The sequence below is a fragment of the Bos grunniens genome, chromosome 1, assembly GCF_055505025.1.
Source record: "Bos grunniens cultivar Pamir isolate PY7600 chromosome 1, Bosgru_T2T1.0, whole genome shotgun sequence".
Taxonomy (NCBI): Eukaryota; Metazoa; Chordata; class Mammalia; order Artiodactyla; family Bovidae; genus Bos; species Bos grunniens.
This window is the reverse complement of record NC_141165.1, coordinates 40033788-40047674: the sequence shown is the minus strand read 5'-3', so window position 1 is coordinate 40047674 and position 13887 is coordinate 40033788. Positions and strand designations below refer to the sequence as shown.

Below are 13887 nucleotides of genomic sequence, written 5' to 3'. Positions count from 1 at the left end.
ATTATTTTCTTAATTTCATCTTCAAAATGTTCACTGCTTAGAAATACAATTTTTTTCATATATATTGACCTTTTAGTTTACAATCCTACTGAACTCTTTTGTTAGTTCTATGACATTGTTTTGTAGATTCCTTAGGATTTTCTTTTATACAAGAGCATGTTTTCTGCACTTAGAGATAGTTTACTTCTTCTATTTCCAATATAGGTGCCTTCATTTCTTTTTCTTCCATAATATTTTCCTGATTGGAACCTCCAGCATGAGGTTGAATGGAAGTGGGGAGAGTGGACATTTTTGTTTGCTTCCTGACCTTAGGGGGGAAACACCTAGTCTGCCATCAGTAAGTGTGACGTTAACTGTGGGTTTTTGTTAGACATGCCTTATTTGGTTGAGAAGGTTCCTTTCTATTCCTAGTTCATTGAGTCATTTATCACGATAAGGTATTGGATTTTGTCAGATGCTTTTTCTGTGTCTGTTGCAATGATCATCTCTATTTTTGCTCTTTTCTCTATCAATGTAGTATGTTTCCATTAATTTATTTTTAGATGGTAATCCAACCTTGCATTCCTGGGATGGACTCCAGTTTGTTGTTGTACATATAATCCTTTTTATATTTTGCTAGATTCCATTTGCTGGTATTTTTGGTGAGGATTTTTGTGTCTCATAAATATATTTTGATGCACACACAAAGCATAAAATTTTTTAGTAATTAACAGTGCTTCCCATTCATTTTCAGAATGCTTTATAGCTTCAAAGGACTCTCTCATAAGTTAAATTTATTCTCAGGCTAGTCAAAGACCATTAGAATAACTCAAATGACCTTAACTGATCTCAGTTACCCATCTGGAAACCTAGCCATCATCCGAGTGCCCAACAAGATAAATGGTTTCACTTGTATAGTCCAAGAAGACATGCCCACTAACCCTGCAATCCTGGCATTGCTAGATTCTTCTGGTAGAAGTTCCTGCTATCATCCCAATGGAAATGTCTGGTAGGCTTCTAGATTCCTCCTGCAGGCATTTTGTTTCTCAAGTTTCATGAAATTTTATTTTTCCTTTTGTTTTTTCAACTTTTTTGAAATATAACTGACATATACTAGGTAAGTTATAAGTGTACAATGGTTATTGATTTGATACACTTATATGGTGCAAAATGATTACCTCTGTAGCATTAGCTAACTAACAACTGCACCATGTCACATAATTACCATTTCTTTCTAAGACATTTAAGATCCACTGTCTTAGCAACTTTCAACTACATAACTGCAGTGTTAATGAAAATCACTGTGCTATACATTAGATCGCCAGATTTTATTCATCTTATAACTAGAAAGACAAAAATGAGTTTAAGAAGATTTGTTTAAATTAGTGGTTGTAGGATAGGAATGTTCAATTCAGAGAAGTTTTTTATTTATGTCATCCCATATGCAGTGGAAAAATCCCAGGCAGTTACATAAAACAAAGCTCATCATATTTTTTCTATAAGCAGCAAGAAAATATAGCTGTACAACTTTAATATTAGGAAAAAAAAAAACCCTCTAGATAAATTGTATGGCCACTCTAGGGATGTGAGATATAAACCCAGCAGTCTCTCTTCAGCCTAAATGCTGGCCTCATCAGTGGAAATAATTCACAACGGACAGCTGTCATACTCTGTTGTTGTTTGAGATATAGTCCTAACAAGTAGGCATCCCATTGGAAAAGGAAATGGCAACCCACTCCAGTATTCTTGTCTGGGAAATGCCATGAACAGAGGAGCCTGGTGGATTACAGTCCATGGGGTCACAAAAAGAGTCAGATACAACTTAGTGACTAAACAACAAGGCACCCCATAGCCACAGTGATCAGCACTTTTCCTATGAGCAACTATATAATTCTTTAACAATTAATTCTTTTTTTTTTTTTTTTTAACATGTGAAGCCCAGTGGTCTGGGAGCAGGGCTGACACACGCAGAGAAAGCAAACAGATGGCATCCAACAATTAATTCTTAACAACAATATACAAACAAAATCTCTAGCAATTAAGGTCCTGGTGCCTTTGATCTACTATTTATATGCTCTGTGACCTTGTATTATTTCATTTAGCCTGAGAAAGTGAAATTTGGGTTCTAACTTCAAATACAATTTCAACTTTTTAAGTTTTTCAGAAAGAGATATTCTCTGCCTTTAAACTATTTAGAAGTATAACAATTTCATCTTGAGAAACTCTGCCAATAAATTGACAAAAGTTTGAACACTTTGCCAGTACTTGAGAAAGTTAGGACACAGGGACCTATTAATATTGCACTTATAGTTCAAAGGAGTAGTCAAACCATTTTCCCCAATTATATTGGAGGATTTCTACTTGTACTTCAGTGTTCAGTAGCAATTCTGTGGGGCTTCCTTGGTGTCTGAGTGGTAAACAATCTGCCTGCCAATGCAGGAGACCTGGGTTTGATCCCTGGGTTGAGAAGATCCCCTGGAGAAGGAAATGGCAACCCACTCCAGTATTCTTGCCTGGAAAACTCCATGTACAGAGGAGCCTGGCAGGCCTTAGTCTGTGGGGTGGCAAAAGAGTCAGACACGAGTTGACAACTGAACAATAACAGCAGTAATTCTGTATTATATTTATTTGCTAAGGCACAATATTAATTGTCACCAAATATTCACTGGCTTCTAGGACTTTTCTGAACCAATGAACCCTTCCTACCCACCAAATGAACTCTGGGCCCCCTGACATGGCTCTTAACACCCTCATAGCCTCTTGTGTAGCAAGCCCACCTCTCCTGTAGGATTGAAGTTCCTTGAAGGCACACCCTGAATCTTTGCTACTACATGCTATGTAAATGCCACGGACTCAAAGTTTATTTAATAAACAATTTATATAGATAATTTTAACCAAATGTTTTCTTCGCCTACATAGCATGATAAAACTAAATCTCCTTCCCAGAAACAATAAGAACCACCTCAATTTCTCATTTGTATTTTTGCTATTAGATTACTGCTACTACTCAAAATTGGGAAAATAAGACGTGAGTTATCTTACTCTAGGGGGCCCTCATAGCTGGTTCATCTGATTTAAAAAAATAACTTATTATCAAATTAAGCCAACTTTCTAAGTACCTGGAACCCTACCTGCCGGGGTCCAGCCCCGGTGGATCCAGGGAATTCGAAGCGGGGACGCGACGGCGAGGATCAGGGAACAATTGCTTAATTAAATGTTAATTAAGGATATAAAGAGTAATAGAATAAGGATAGCTCAGCAGGAAAATTCAGTGGAGAAAAGAGGCTGAATAATTCAGCCAGAAGGTGAGAGAAAGAACGACATGGGGAGACCAAGCTTCGGTGAACAAGGCCCGCACTTTATTTTCCAAAGTAGTTTTTATACCTTAAGTTATGCATAGAGGATAATGGGGGAAAGGGTAGAGTCATGCAGTAAGCCAGGCTTTCTTCCTGCAAACTTATCATATGCAAAAGTTTAGGTGATTTGCATCATCTTCTGGCCCGGAGGCCTGTTAACATTTTAAGACCCTTTCTTCAGAAAACTTATTTTTCTCTAAAGGTGATTAGTCAGGCGCCACCCTCCAGAAGCATTAGATAAAGTTGCATTCCTACAGGGCAAAGGTGTGGTGGGCTATAACAAGAAAAAGAATTAACTCAAGGGTCCAAGGTTACAAACATTAAAGCTACTACTTAGACCAATTATATTAATCAATACACTGCCAGGGACACAGCAGTTAAAGGATATGGAAACTTAGCAGCAAACATTGGCCCAACAAGTGAAAAACCCTTCACCAATACAATTTCTAATCAATCTTTTAACTGCTCAAAGGAATCTGTATTTAGACAGTTTAGAACATCTCATGCCTCTCACAGTTGGGAGGCTCTGAGCAATCACATGTGGCCGGAAAAACCTATTCAGGCAGGCTAGAGGACTTCCAAAGGAGTTTGTAGGTTGAAACAGTATCACACCCAGGAAGTTTATTAACTGGAGCTGTAAGCTAACTCTTTTTTTCAGAGAGAGGTAGTGGGGGACAGCCCCCCGTAAAGTCAGAGGTATAGGTGAGAGCACAAAGCAGAAAGTAGGCAGACTCTGGTTTTGGGGGTAGATGCCTGAGAATTTCCAGGGGGACGCCTGAGGCTCGATCCCACCTTTGCATATGCCGAGCCTCCTTCCTCATGACCTTTGCCACGGGCGGAGTGCCTCACGCTGGCTCCCAGCACATACCTATCCTCTCTCCCTGAGAAACACATGGTGAGCTGAGATGGAAGAATGTGATAGAGAGTGCAGAGGAGCTCATGGAATACAATGGCAGTCACCAGTGACACCAGATCTCAGACGGTACAGGGCTGCTTCTGTTGGTAATGTAGTAAAATGTGGCATTAGCGACTCTGAGAGATTGGGGCGCCTGGCTGGTGTCAGTTCCCCCTTCTACTCCATTACTGGGATCAACCACAGTGATCTCAAAGATGTTGCCTGAGCCCTTTCTACCCACATCAGCCTTGATATCCTAGAAGTCCTAGCCCCCCAGTTGCTGTTAGAAAACAAGTCTCAGTACTGAGGCCAGTACAGCCTTTCCTAGAGCTTACACTCACTGATATCCCTACTGGCACAGGAAACGTCTAAGCACCAGTCCTCACCCGTCTTCCAGGCAGAGCCTGCCTTCTTGTGTTTTCTCATGTCCAGACTAAATCTTCCCTGCTCCCTGTTAATCCTCCCCAGCACATCAATCCCTTTATCATCCTGGTTTCACCTGTGGACACATTTTGGTTTATCACTAGGTCTTAAACTATACCCAGTACTTCAAATTAGTATAGAATTCTGTCACAGTATTATGGCTCCTATGATTATATGAGGTTTTCCATTATTCATATGCTATTGTGCACATCGTGTGTGTGTGTAGTTGTGTCCAACTCTTTGTGACCCCATGGACTGTAACCCAGCAGGTTCCTCTGTTCATGGGATTTTCCAGGCAAGAATGGTGGAGAAGGCTGCCATTTCCTACTCAGGGAATCTTCCTGACCCAGGGACTGAACTCATGTCTCCTCTGTCCCCTGCACTGCAGGTGGATTCTTTACCACTGAGCCATCAGGGAAGTCATAAGCTGTTGGCTAGTATAAACTGCTACTCTCTTTGGTTAGCAAGCGGTAGAGCTAATTTCAAGGTTGAATTATAATGTTCCTGTTTATGATTTTTAATTTCCTTTTCCTCAGGGTATACATCAATATCTTGGGTGGTCAATATTCAGATCAAGCTGGCAACAGAGTAAGGGCTTGGAATTGGTCAAGTTCCGTCATTTCCTCACCCTTTGTTTCATTTAAACCTGTGTTTCTGGCTTTGAACCATTATGTTGGAATCCGTATCTTAGAACAAGACAAGATTTCAATCACTTTTCTAGCAATGGGCCAACAGGCAAGAATCAGTGTCGGAACCAAAGTGAAGGTAGGTCCGTTTTTATAAACATTTTAAAGCATTTAAATAATAAGAGTAAAATAATGTTAGTGTTATTACTGACAGATTATACTCATGTGTAATCTACTGTGCACCACTGTGAATTTTGAAATTCAAGGAAAAAACAGTGAAAGTTTTATAAGGAATTGAATTGAATTCATATGGAATTGAGACAGCCTTATTATTTCTTCTTCCTCAAATTCCTTTTTAGTTCAAACTTGATTCCAAATAACATTTACTGTGTGTCTACTGTATGAGTAGTGCAGCTTTGAGGTTTTGGTTTTAGTATTTTATACTGTTTTTCTCTGTGTTCTAGCTGAAAGCCTTTGGCTGAGTCAGGAGACCTGGGTTCTGACCATGTTCAAGACCCAGCACAAGCCCTGTTTCCTTAGAGACACTTCCCAGACCTCCCTGCCCTTTGTCCAAACAAGGTCAATCGTGTCCTTCTCGAGGTTGTCCATGTGCGAGCTTGCTGAACTATTGAACTATGCGCCTTACTTGCCTTCGGGGCTGCCTTTCCTACTGGATGGTGAGCTCCTGCAGGATAGAATCTCTTTATTACTGATTTCTCTACACCACCCAGGGCATGGCCCAAAGAACACTCTCAGTGACCAGCAGTGCTGCACGATGGTTAAGAACACACACTTCAGGTTATAGGACATAGTTTCAAACCTCAAATCTGCCACTTAGCTAAGCTGGTGAACTTGAACTTCAGTGCCCTCCCCTATAAAATGGGGATGACTCCTCCATTATATTATTGATTGCTGTGACGACTCAATGAGAATATAAAGTGCTTAGCATGTTTCTTGGCACCAACTACTTAATAAATGATAGCCCAATAGAGATGTTTGTTGTTGTTTAGTCGCTAAGTCCTGTCCAGCTCTTTTGCAATCCTATGGATGTAGCCCACCAACCTTCTCTGTCCATGGAATTTCCCAAGCAAGCCCCAATAGAGATGTAGAATTTGTCGATTATATCTGTAAAGCTGAGATATGTATGCATGTATATGTATAGATTCAAGGGATTAGATGTATTAAAATTACATGTATATAAACGGATTACATGTATATAAAAGGGATTACATGTATATACACAGATTCAAGGGATTAGATCTGATAGACAGAGTGCCTGAAGAATTATGGACGGAGGTTTGTGACATTGCACAGGAGGCAGTGATCAAGACCATCCCCAAGAAAAAGAAATGCAAAAAGGCAAAATGGTTGTCTGAGGAGGCCTTACAAATAGCTGAGAAAAGAAGAGAAGTGAAAGGCAAAGGAGCAAAGGAAAGATATACCCATTTGAATGCAGAGTTCCAAAGAATAGCAAGGAGTAATAAGAAAGCCTTCCTCAGTAATCAATGCAAAGAAATAGAGGAAAACAATAGAATGGGAAAGACTAGAGATCTCTTCAAGAAAATTAGAGATAAAAAGGGAACATTTCATGCAAAGATGGGCTCAATAAAGGACAGAGATGGTAGGGACCTAACAGAAGCAGAAGATATTAAGAAGAGGTGGCAAGAATGCACAGAACTATACAAAAAAGATCTTCATAGCCCAGATAACCAGGATGGTGTGATCATGCACCTTGAGCCAGACATCCTGGAATGCAAAGTCAAGTGGGCCTTAGGAAGCATCACTATGAACAAAGCTAGTGGAGGTGTGATGGAATTCCAGTTGAGCTATTTCAAATCTTAAAAGATGATGCTGTGAAAGTGCCGCACTCAGTATGCCAGCAAATTTGGAAAACAGCAGTGGCCACAGAACTGGAAAAGGTCAGTTTTCATTCCAATCCCAAAGAAGGGCAATGCCAAAGAATGTTCAAACTACTGCACAATTGCACTCATCTCACATGCTAGCAAAGTGTGAAGTTGCTCAGTCGTGTCCGACTCTGCGACACCATGGATGTAGCCCACCAGGCTCCTCCGTCCATGGGATTTTCCAGGCAAGAGTACTGGAGTGGGTTGCCATTTCCTTCTCCAGGGGGTCTTCCTGACCCAGGGTCAATCAAGTCATTGCAGGCAGACTCTTTACCATCTGAGCCATACAACTCAACACATGCTAGCAAAGTAATGCTCAAAATTCTCCAAGCCAGGCTTCAACAGTACGTGAACCGTGACTTCCAGATATTCAAGCTGGATTTTAGACAAGGCAGAGGAACCAGAGATCAAATTGCCAACATCCATTGGATCATCGAAAAAGTAAGAGAGTTCCAGAAAAACATTTACTTCTGCTTTATTGACTGTGGCCAAAGCCTTTGACTGTGTAGATCACAACAAACTGTGGAAAATTCTTAATGAGATGGGAATACCAGACCAGTTTACCTGCCTCCTAAGAAATCTGTATGCAGGTCAAGAAGCAACAGTTAGAACTGGACATGGAACAACAGACTGGTTCTGAATCAGGAAAGAAGTACGTCAAGGCTGTATATTGTCACCCTGCTTATTTAACTTATATGCAGAGTACATTATGTGAAATGCTGGGCTGGATGAAGTACAAGCTGGAATTAAGATTGCCAGGAGAAATATCAATAACCTCAGACACACAGATGACACCACCCTTATGGCAGAAAGTGGAGAAGAACTAAAGAGCCTCTTGATGAAAGTGAAAGAGGAGAGTGAAAAACTTGGCTTAAAACTCAACATTCAGAAAACTAAGATGGCATCTGGTCCCATCACTTCATGACAAATAGATGGGAAAACAATGGAAACAGTGAAAGACTTTATTTTGGGGGGCTCCAAAATCACTGAAGATGGTGACTGCAGTCATGAAATTAAAAGACACTTGCTCCTTGGAAGAAAAGCTATGACCAACTTAGCGTATTAGAAAGCAGAGACATTACTTTGCTGACAAAGGTCCATCTTGTCAAAGCTATGGTTTTTCCAGTAGTCATGTATGGATGTGAGAACTGGACCATAAAGAAGGGTGAGCACTGAAGAACTGATGCTTTCAAACTGGGTTGCTGGAGAAGACTCTTGAGAGTCCCTTGGGGTGCAATGAGATCAAACCAGTCAACCCTAAAGGAAGTCAACCCTTAATATTCATTGGAAGGACTGATGTTGAAGCTGAAACGCCAATATTTTGGCCACCTGATGCGAAGAGCCAACTCATAGGAAAAGACCCTGATGCTGGGAAAGATTGAGGGCAAGAGGAGAAGGAGGTGACAGAGGATGAGATGGTTGGATGGCATCACTCACTTGATGGACATGAGTTTGAGCAAGCTCCAGGAGTTGGTGAAGGACAGGGAAGCCTGGTGTGCTGTAGTCCATGGGGTCACAAAGTCGGACACGACCGAGTGACTATATATAGAACATACATAATATGTGACTTTGAATAAGTATCCTAAACTCTGAGGACCTTGTTTCATCAATCATTCAAGGAAGAGATGGCTCCAAACTTCAAAGACATCTTCAGTTTCTAAAACATCTATACATTTAAGCAAGTGGAAATATGACTTCAGGATTCCCCATAGGCAGGGATATTTTATAAGCACCAAACAAAAGGAAGACTTCAGATTCAGTCAACAGAGAGCGAGGGTCCACGCTGTGCTAAGCAATATTCAAGCGGCTTCCAGTTGATCTAGCTACTGCAGTCAGCTGGCAAGTCCAAACAAGTTTCTTCCTTGGTTAGAAATCTACAATATAGCCTCTTTTTGGTTCAATACATTCATGGTAAATGCATCCTTACCAAAAATGTCAAAAATGCTCTGTCTCTTTCTCCTCGCCTCTCTTCTTCGAAATGAGTTTTGAAAAAGAGTTGGTGCAAAAGAATCTGATGTTAAAAACGTTTGCTTTTCTCATCATCCTCATAATTACCCTTTCAGTTTTTTAAAATTGCAAAAGTGACATGTGAATACACTGTTATATTTGAAGATTCGAATAATATAGACATAAAAGAGTTAAAAACGATATTCTTCCCTTCCATCCTTTCTTCTATTCTAATCCTCTTCCCAAAGGTAATCACATTGAAAATTTGGTGTGTATTTCTCTTTTCTATATATTTATAAATTATTCATATACATATTTTTAAAATAAAAATTGCATCTGACTACACTGATTGTCGGAGATGGCAATGGCAACCCACTCCAGTACTCTGACCTGGAAAATCCCATGGATGGAGAGGCCTGGTAGGCTGCAGTCCTTGGGGTTGCTAAGAGTCAGGCACGACTAAGCGACTTCACTTTCACTTTTCACTTTCATGATTGGAGAAGGAAATGGCAACCCACTCCAGTGTTCTTGCCTGGAGAATCCCAGGGACGGGGGAGGCTGGTGGGCTGCCGTCTATGGGGTCGCACAGAGTCGGACACGACTGAAGCGACTTAGCAGCAGCAGCAGCAGCAGCACACTGATTGTACTATTAGACTTGTTCTATTTGTTTTTGTTTTCCACAAGTTAAATGGAATATCTTTCATGTCTACATATCCAAGTAAATTTGTCTATTCGGTTGTTGCATAGCATTACACGTTTACTGTGGTTACCATATGCTAAATCTAATGCCCTCTCAGTGGCAATGGGCACACATAGTTTCTCACCCCCTCCCCCCAGAAGCATTTCCTCTCTTGCTTCCAGGAGTTACTCTGCTTTGATTTTACTTCCACCTCAGGGGCTACTCCTCATTTTTCTTTGCCTATTTTCTTCATCTCCCCTCTTTTAAATATTGAAAGGCTCCAGGGCCTGTCATTGGGCTCACCTCTTCTCTCTCTGTACTAACTCCCTAGGTGATCTCATTTGGTTTCTGTCCTGAAATGCCATCTGCTTGCTGATAACCCCTCCTTTGATCTCCAGGTGGATCTCCCAGGAACTTTAAACTTGCATATCTCTGATTCCAACCCTGCATCTCCATCTGGCATCTAAAGGGTATTAAGAACTTCACAGAGTAAAATGACATTGGAAGGCATATCCTGCCTTCGGTCTTCTCCATCTCAGGAAATGGCAACACCTTTCTTTCAGTTGCTCAGACCCAAAACTTTGGGGTTGGTCCTCTCTTCTCTGTTTCACAACCCCACGTCTTTCATCTGCAAGTCCTCTAAACGCCACCACCAACTTGTCACCAGATTCCAGCACTGCTTGCATCCTTCATTACTGTCACCCCGTCTGCCTCATGTATCTACTTAATCCATCTTGTTTAAATTATTACAACAGCCTCCTCCCGAGTGTCCCAGCTTCCACTCTTCCCAAAGTTAATTCTATCATGATAGTAAGAGTGATATTTTGAAAGCGTAATTGATATTTATAGGGCATTCCATCCAAAAGCAGCAGAATACATGTTCTTCACAAGTACACATGGAACATTCTCCAGGATTGACCACATGCTGGGCCACAAAGTCAGCCTCGGTAAATTTAAGAAAATTGAAATCATGTCAAACATCTTTTCCAATCACGAAGCCATAAGATTAGAAATAAACCACAAGAAAAAAACTGTAAAGAACACAAACACATGGAAGCTAAACAATCTGCTACTAAACAACCATTGGATCACTGAAGAAATCAGAGGAAATCAAAAAATACCTAGCGACTAATGAAAATGGTCTAACTGTGACTTCTAACGTTACTCAGAGTAAAAGCCAAGATCCTATAAAACACCTACAATACTATACATGATCTGGACTTCCTTTTTTAATATTTCTCTGTGGTCCTCTTTTCCTACCCACTTTGCTCTAGCCACCATGGCCTTTTTGCTGTTGTGGACAATGCCATGCACATCACTGCTGCAGGGCTTTTGCACTTGCTGTTCCCTCAACCTAAAATGCCCCATACCCCACTTAGCACTTCCCTCAGGTTCTGCTCTCAGAGTCCTTTCCTGACCACCCTGTGTAAACTCCCAGCATCCCACCCCACCCCTACCATGGGACTCATATAGTGCTCTTGTTTTCTTTCACTTCTATATAGTCTATGAGTTCTATTTTGATTTCTTCAACTCAGTAATTACTGAACTTTCAAATAAGGTTTTTTAAATTTGCTACCTTTTCTCATGAACTTCTAAATGGTCAAGGAATATGGCTTACATTTGTTCTTGCTGTTTAGAATGCAGGGATATTTTCTTTGTAGTTGATGACATAATTTGTGACTGTTCCATGTATATTTGACCCCCCAAATGGTTGCATGTTTATTGGCACAAATTGTATAATGTATGTTTAATTGTTCTCTTCATACTTCTCTCTATATCCTTTTCTTCTTATATTGTTGGTTTACTTCTGAGAGATGTATGAAAATATCCCAGTAGAACTGTGAATTTGTCTGTTTTTTCCTGTAATTTCTATCATGCTTTGCTTTGTCTGTCTTGAAGTTCTGTGGTTAGGAAATTCAAGGCGTTGTCTTCATGGTGAGTTACACCTTTCACCCCTGGGTCAGCCCACCTATTGGCCCTTCAGCTTTGTGTCCATTGTGTGACTCAGAGTATCACTGAGGGTTTTTGTTTCTATTTTGACAAAAAAATTTAACATCATCAATATGTTTCCCTCTTAACGCTCTTTGCCTGAAATGCCATCCTGATATTCACTTGCCTTTGAGCTCAGAATATGTGTGCTCTGGACCAGTGCATTCATGTGATCATTGGTCTCTCAGTGGTCCCAGCTGCTTCTCAATTTTCAGGAATTCCTTAAGATTATTCCTGCTGATGAAAATCTTTCCTATTTCCTATTGATTTACTCTCTGAAAATGTTTCCTATTTTATGGGATTTGGGATTGAAGAAAACGAAAAATGGTGATTCACCCTTCATTTCTCAGCTATCTTAACCTCCTTCCCCCATCCCTCTTTCCTTTCTCCCTCCCTTCCTTCCAACGTGGGGAGGGGTGAAAATGCAGAATACTGTGATCTCACATCTCTGGCAGGTGAATAAGTGGCCACTCTGCCTGCAGGAGGTAGCAGATGGGCTTGCTTTAGCCCACCCCACTGAGGCTACATGCCCCTCCTGGGCTGGTCCTAAAGCTCAGCCTTGGAAACATTCCAAGCAAGGCTGGGGACCTTTGACCTTCCTGCAGCTCGAGGAGACAGCATCAGCCTGGGTCACCCAAGGCTGAGAGGACATGGGCAGCACAGAGGGCAAGGAAGGGTCTTGGGGATGTTCATGTGCAGCAGCTCCTGGAGGTGGGGGCGCATTTGGGAGAAGAAAAGGAGTGTCGGTCATCCCAGGGCCTTCTGGAAAGCCCAGCTCAGGTGCTCCCCACCACCTTCCCAGCCTCCAAACCAGTACTCACTCCACACTGGGTGTGTCCCAGGGACAGGATAACTATAGCATTTCTGTGCTCCCCTCAATAGATGCTGGTGAAATAGTATATGCTGTTATAATGACTTGAATGCGTAGTAAGCATTTGAAAGAAAATATGCAAATTCTGTTTGGTCTGGTCTGCTCTAGTCTCTCAGATCTCCAGAGATCATTCCTGTTCAGATCAGAATTAATACCACTGCCCCTATTTATAGATAACAATGGCACCCCACTCCAGTACTCTTGCATGGAGAATCCCATGGACGAAGGAGCCTGGTGCGCTGAAGTCCATGGGGTCGCCGAGAGTCGGACACAACTGAGCGACTTCACTTTCACTTTTCACTTTCATGCATTGGAGAAGGAAGTGGCAACCCACTCCAGTGTTCTTGCCTGGAGAATCACAGGGACGGGGGAGCCTGGTGGGCTGCCTATGGGGTCACACAGACTCGGACACGACTGAAGCGACGTAGCAGCAGACGACGACGACTCACAGGAGACTCCAGCCCCTAACTAGTATTGCCTCGCCTCCTCCCACCTCCTGCTTCTGCAGTCACTATTTCCACATGGAACCCTGAGCTTCCTTTCTCTTTCTCTTTGCTGAAAAGCTGCTAAATGCTAAGGAGATTCCAGCGCTCCGATACCTGAACGGGGATGACCTTCTTCTGCTGGCCAGTTTAATAAAGATCCGACGCCTGTTTCATAAACTGGAAGGATGTGTGAATTTCCCCTCCAGCCAGGTTTGGGAAAAATTAAAGCAACCTTCCTACCTTTCTTCACTTTCTCTAAAACTAATTGCCCTTTGTCACAATTCTGGTATGAAGCAAGACATAATAACAACAATAGCAGCTATGATAAATGAAAACATTTAACAAATGATGATGGTGCTTTCATTTGTTCTGCTGTGTTTTTCTGGGAGGCAGTGTGGGAAATCTCAAGAAAAGTGTATACAATGACTAGGAAATACCAAGAAATGGGCTTTATTACAAATTTGGAGCACATCCTGAGTCATCCCTGGTTTGCACTCTTGGTCAGAAAACTAAACCACTGACTTTGGGGACAACAGAGAATGAGTAAGTCAGCCAAAGGCCTTATTTTTCAGTCAGAGTTCCATCAGGAAAACAGAAAGCAGGGAGGGAGCAGGTGCTTTCACAACCTCTGGAAAAGCTGGGAAAGTGAAGGTCAAGGAACAGCTCTGCTATTTGGGAAAATGAGGGAATCTCAGGAAGCCGTCTACAGGGTCACACAGAGTCGGACACGACT

General features: G+C 41.6%; 1 protein-coding gene across 1 annotated transcript in view; it reads left to right on the top strand.

Annotated features, from left to right (window-relative positions):
- ERICH6 (glutamate rich 6) overlaps nt 1-13500 on the top strand; it is a 46303-nt gene extending 32803 nt beyond the window's left edge. Inside the window, exons 12-14 of the mRNA XM_086390332.1 lie at nt 833-988; nt 5190-5418; nt 13233-13500. Of these exons, the coding sequence (XP_086246458.1) occupies nt 833-988; nt 5190-5418; nt 13233-13496 (649 nt within the window). The 3' untranslated portion in view covers nt 13497-13500. The remainder of the gene's footprint in view (nt 1-832; nt 989-5189; nt 5419-13232) is intronic.
- Nucleotides 13501-13887: the final 387 nt, after the last annotated feature.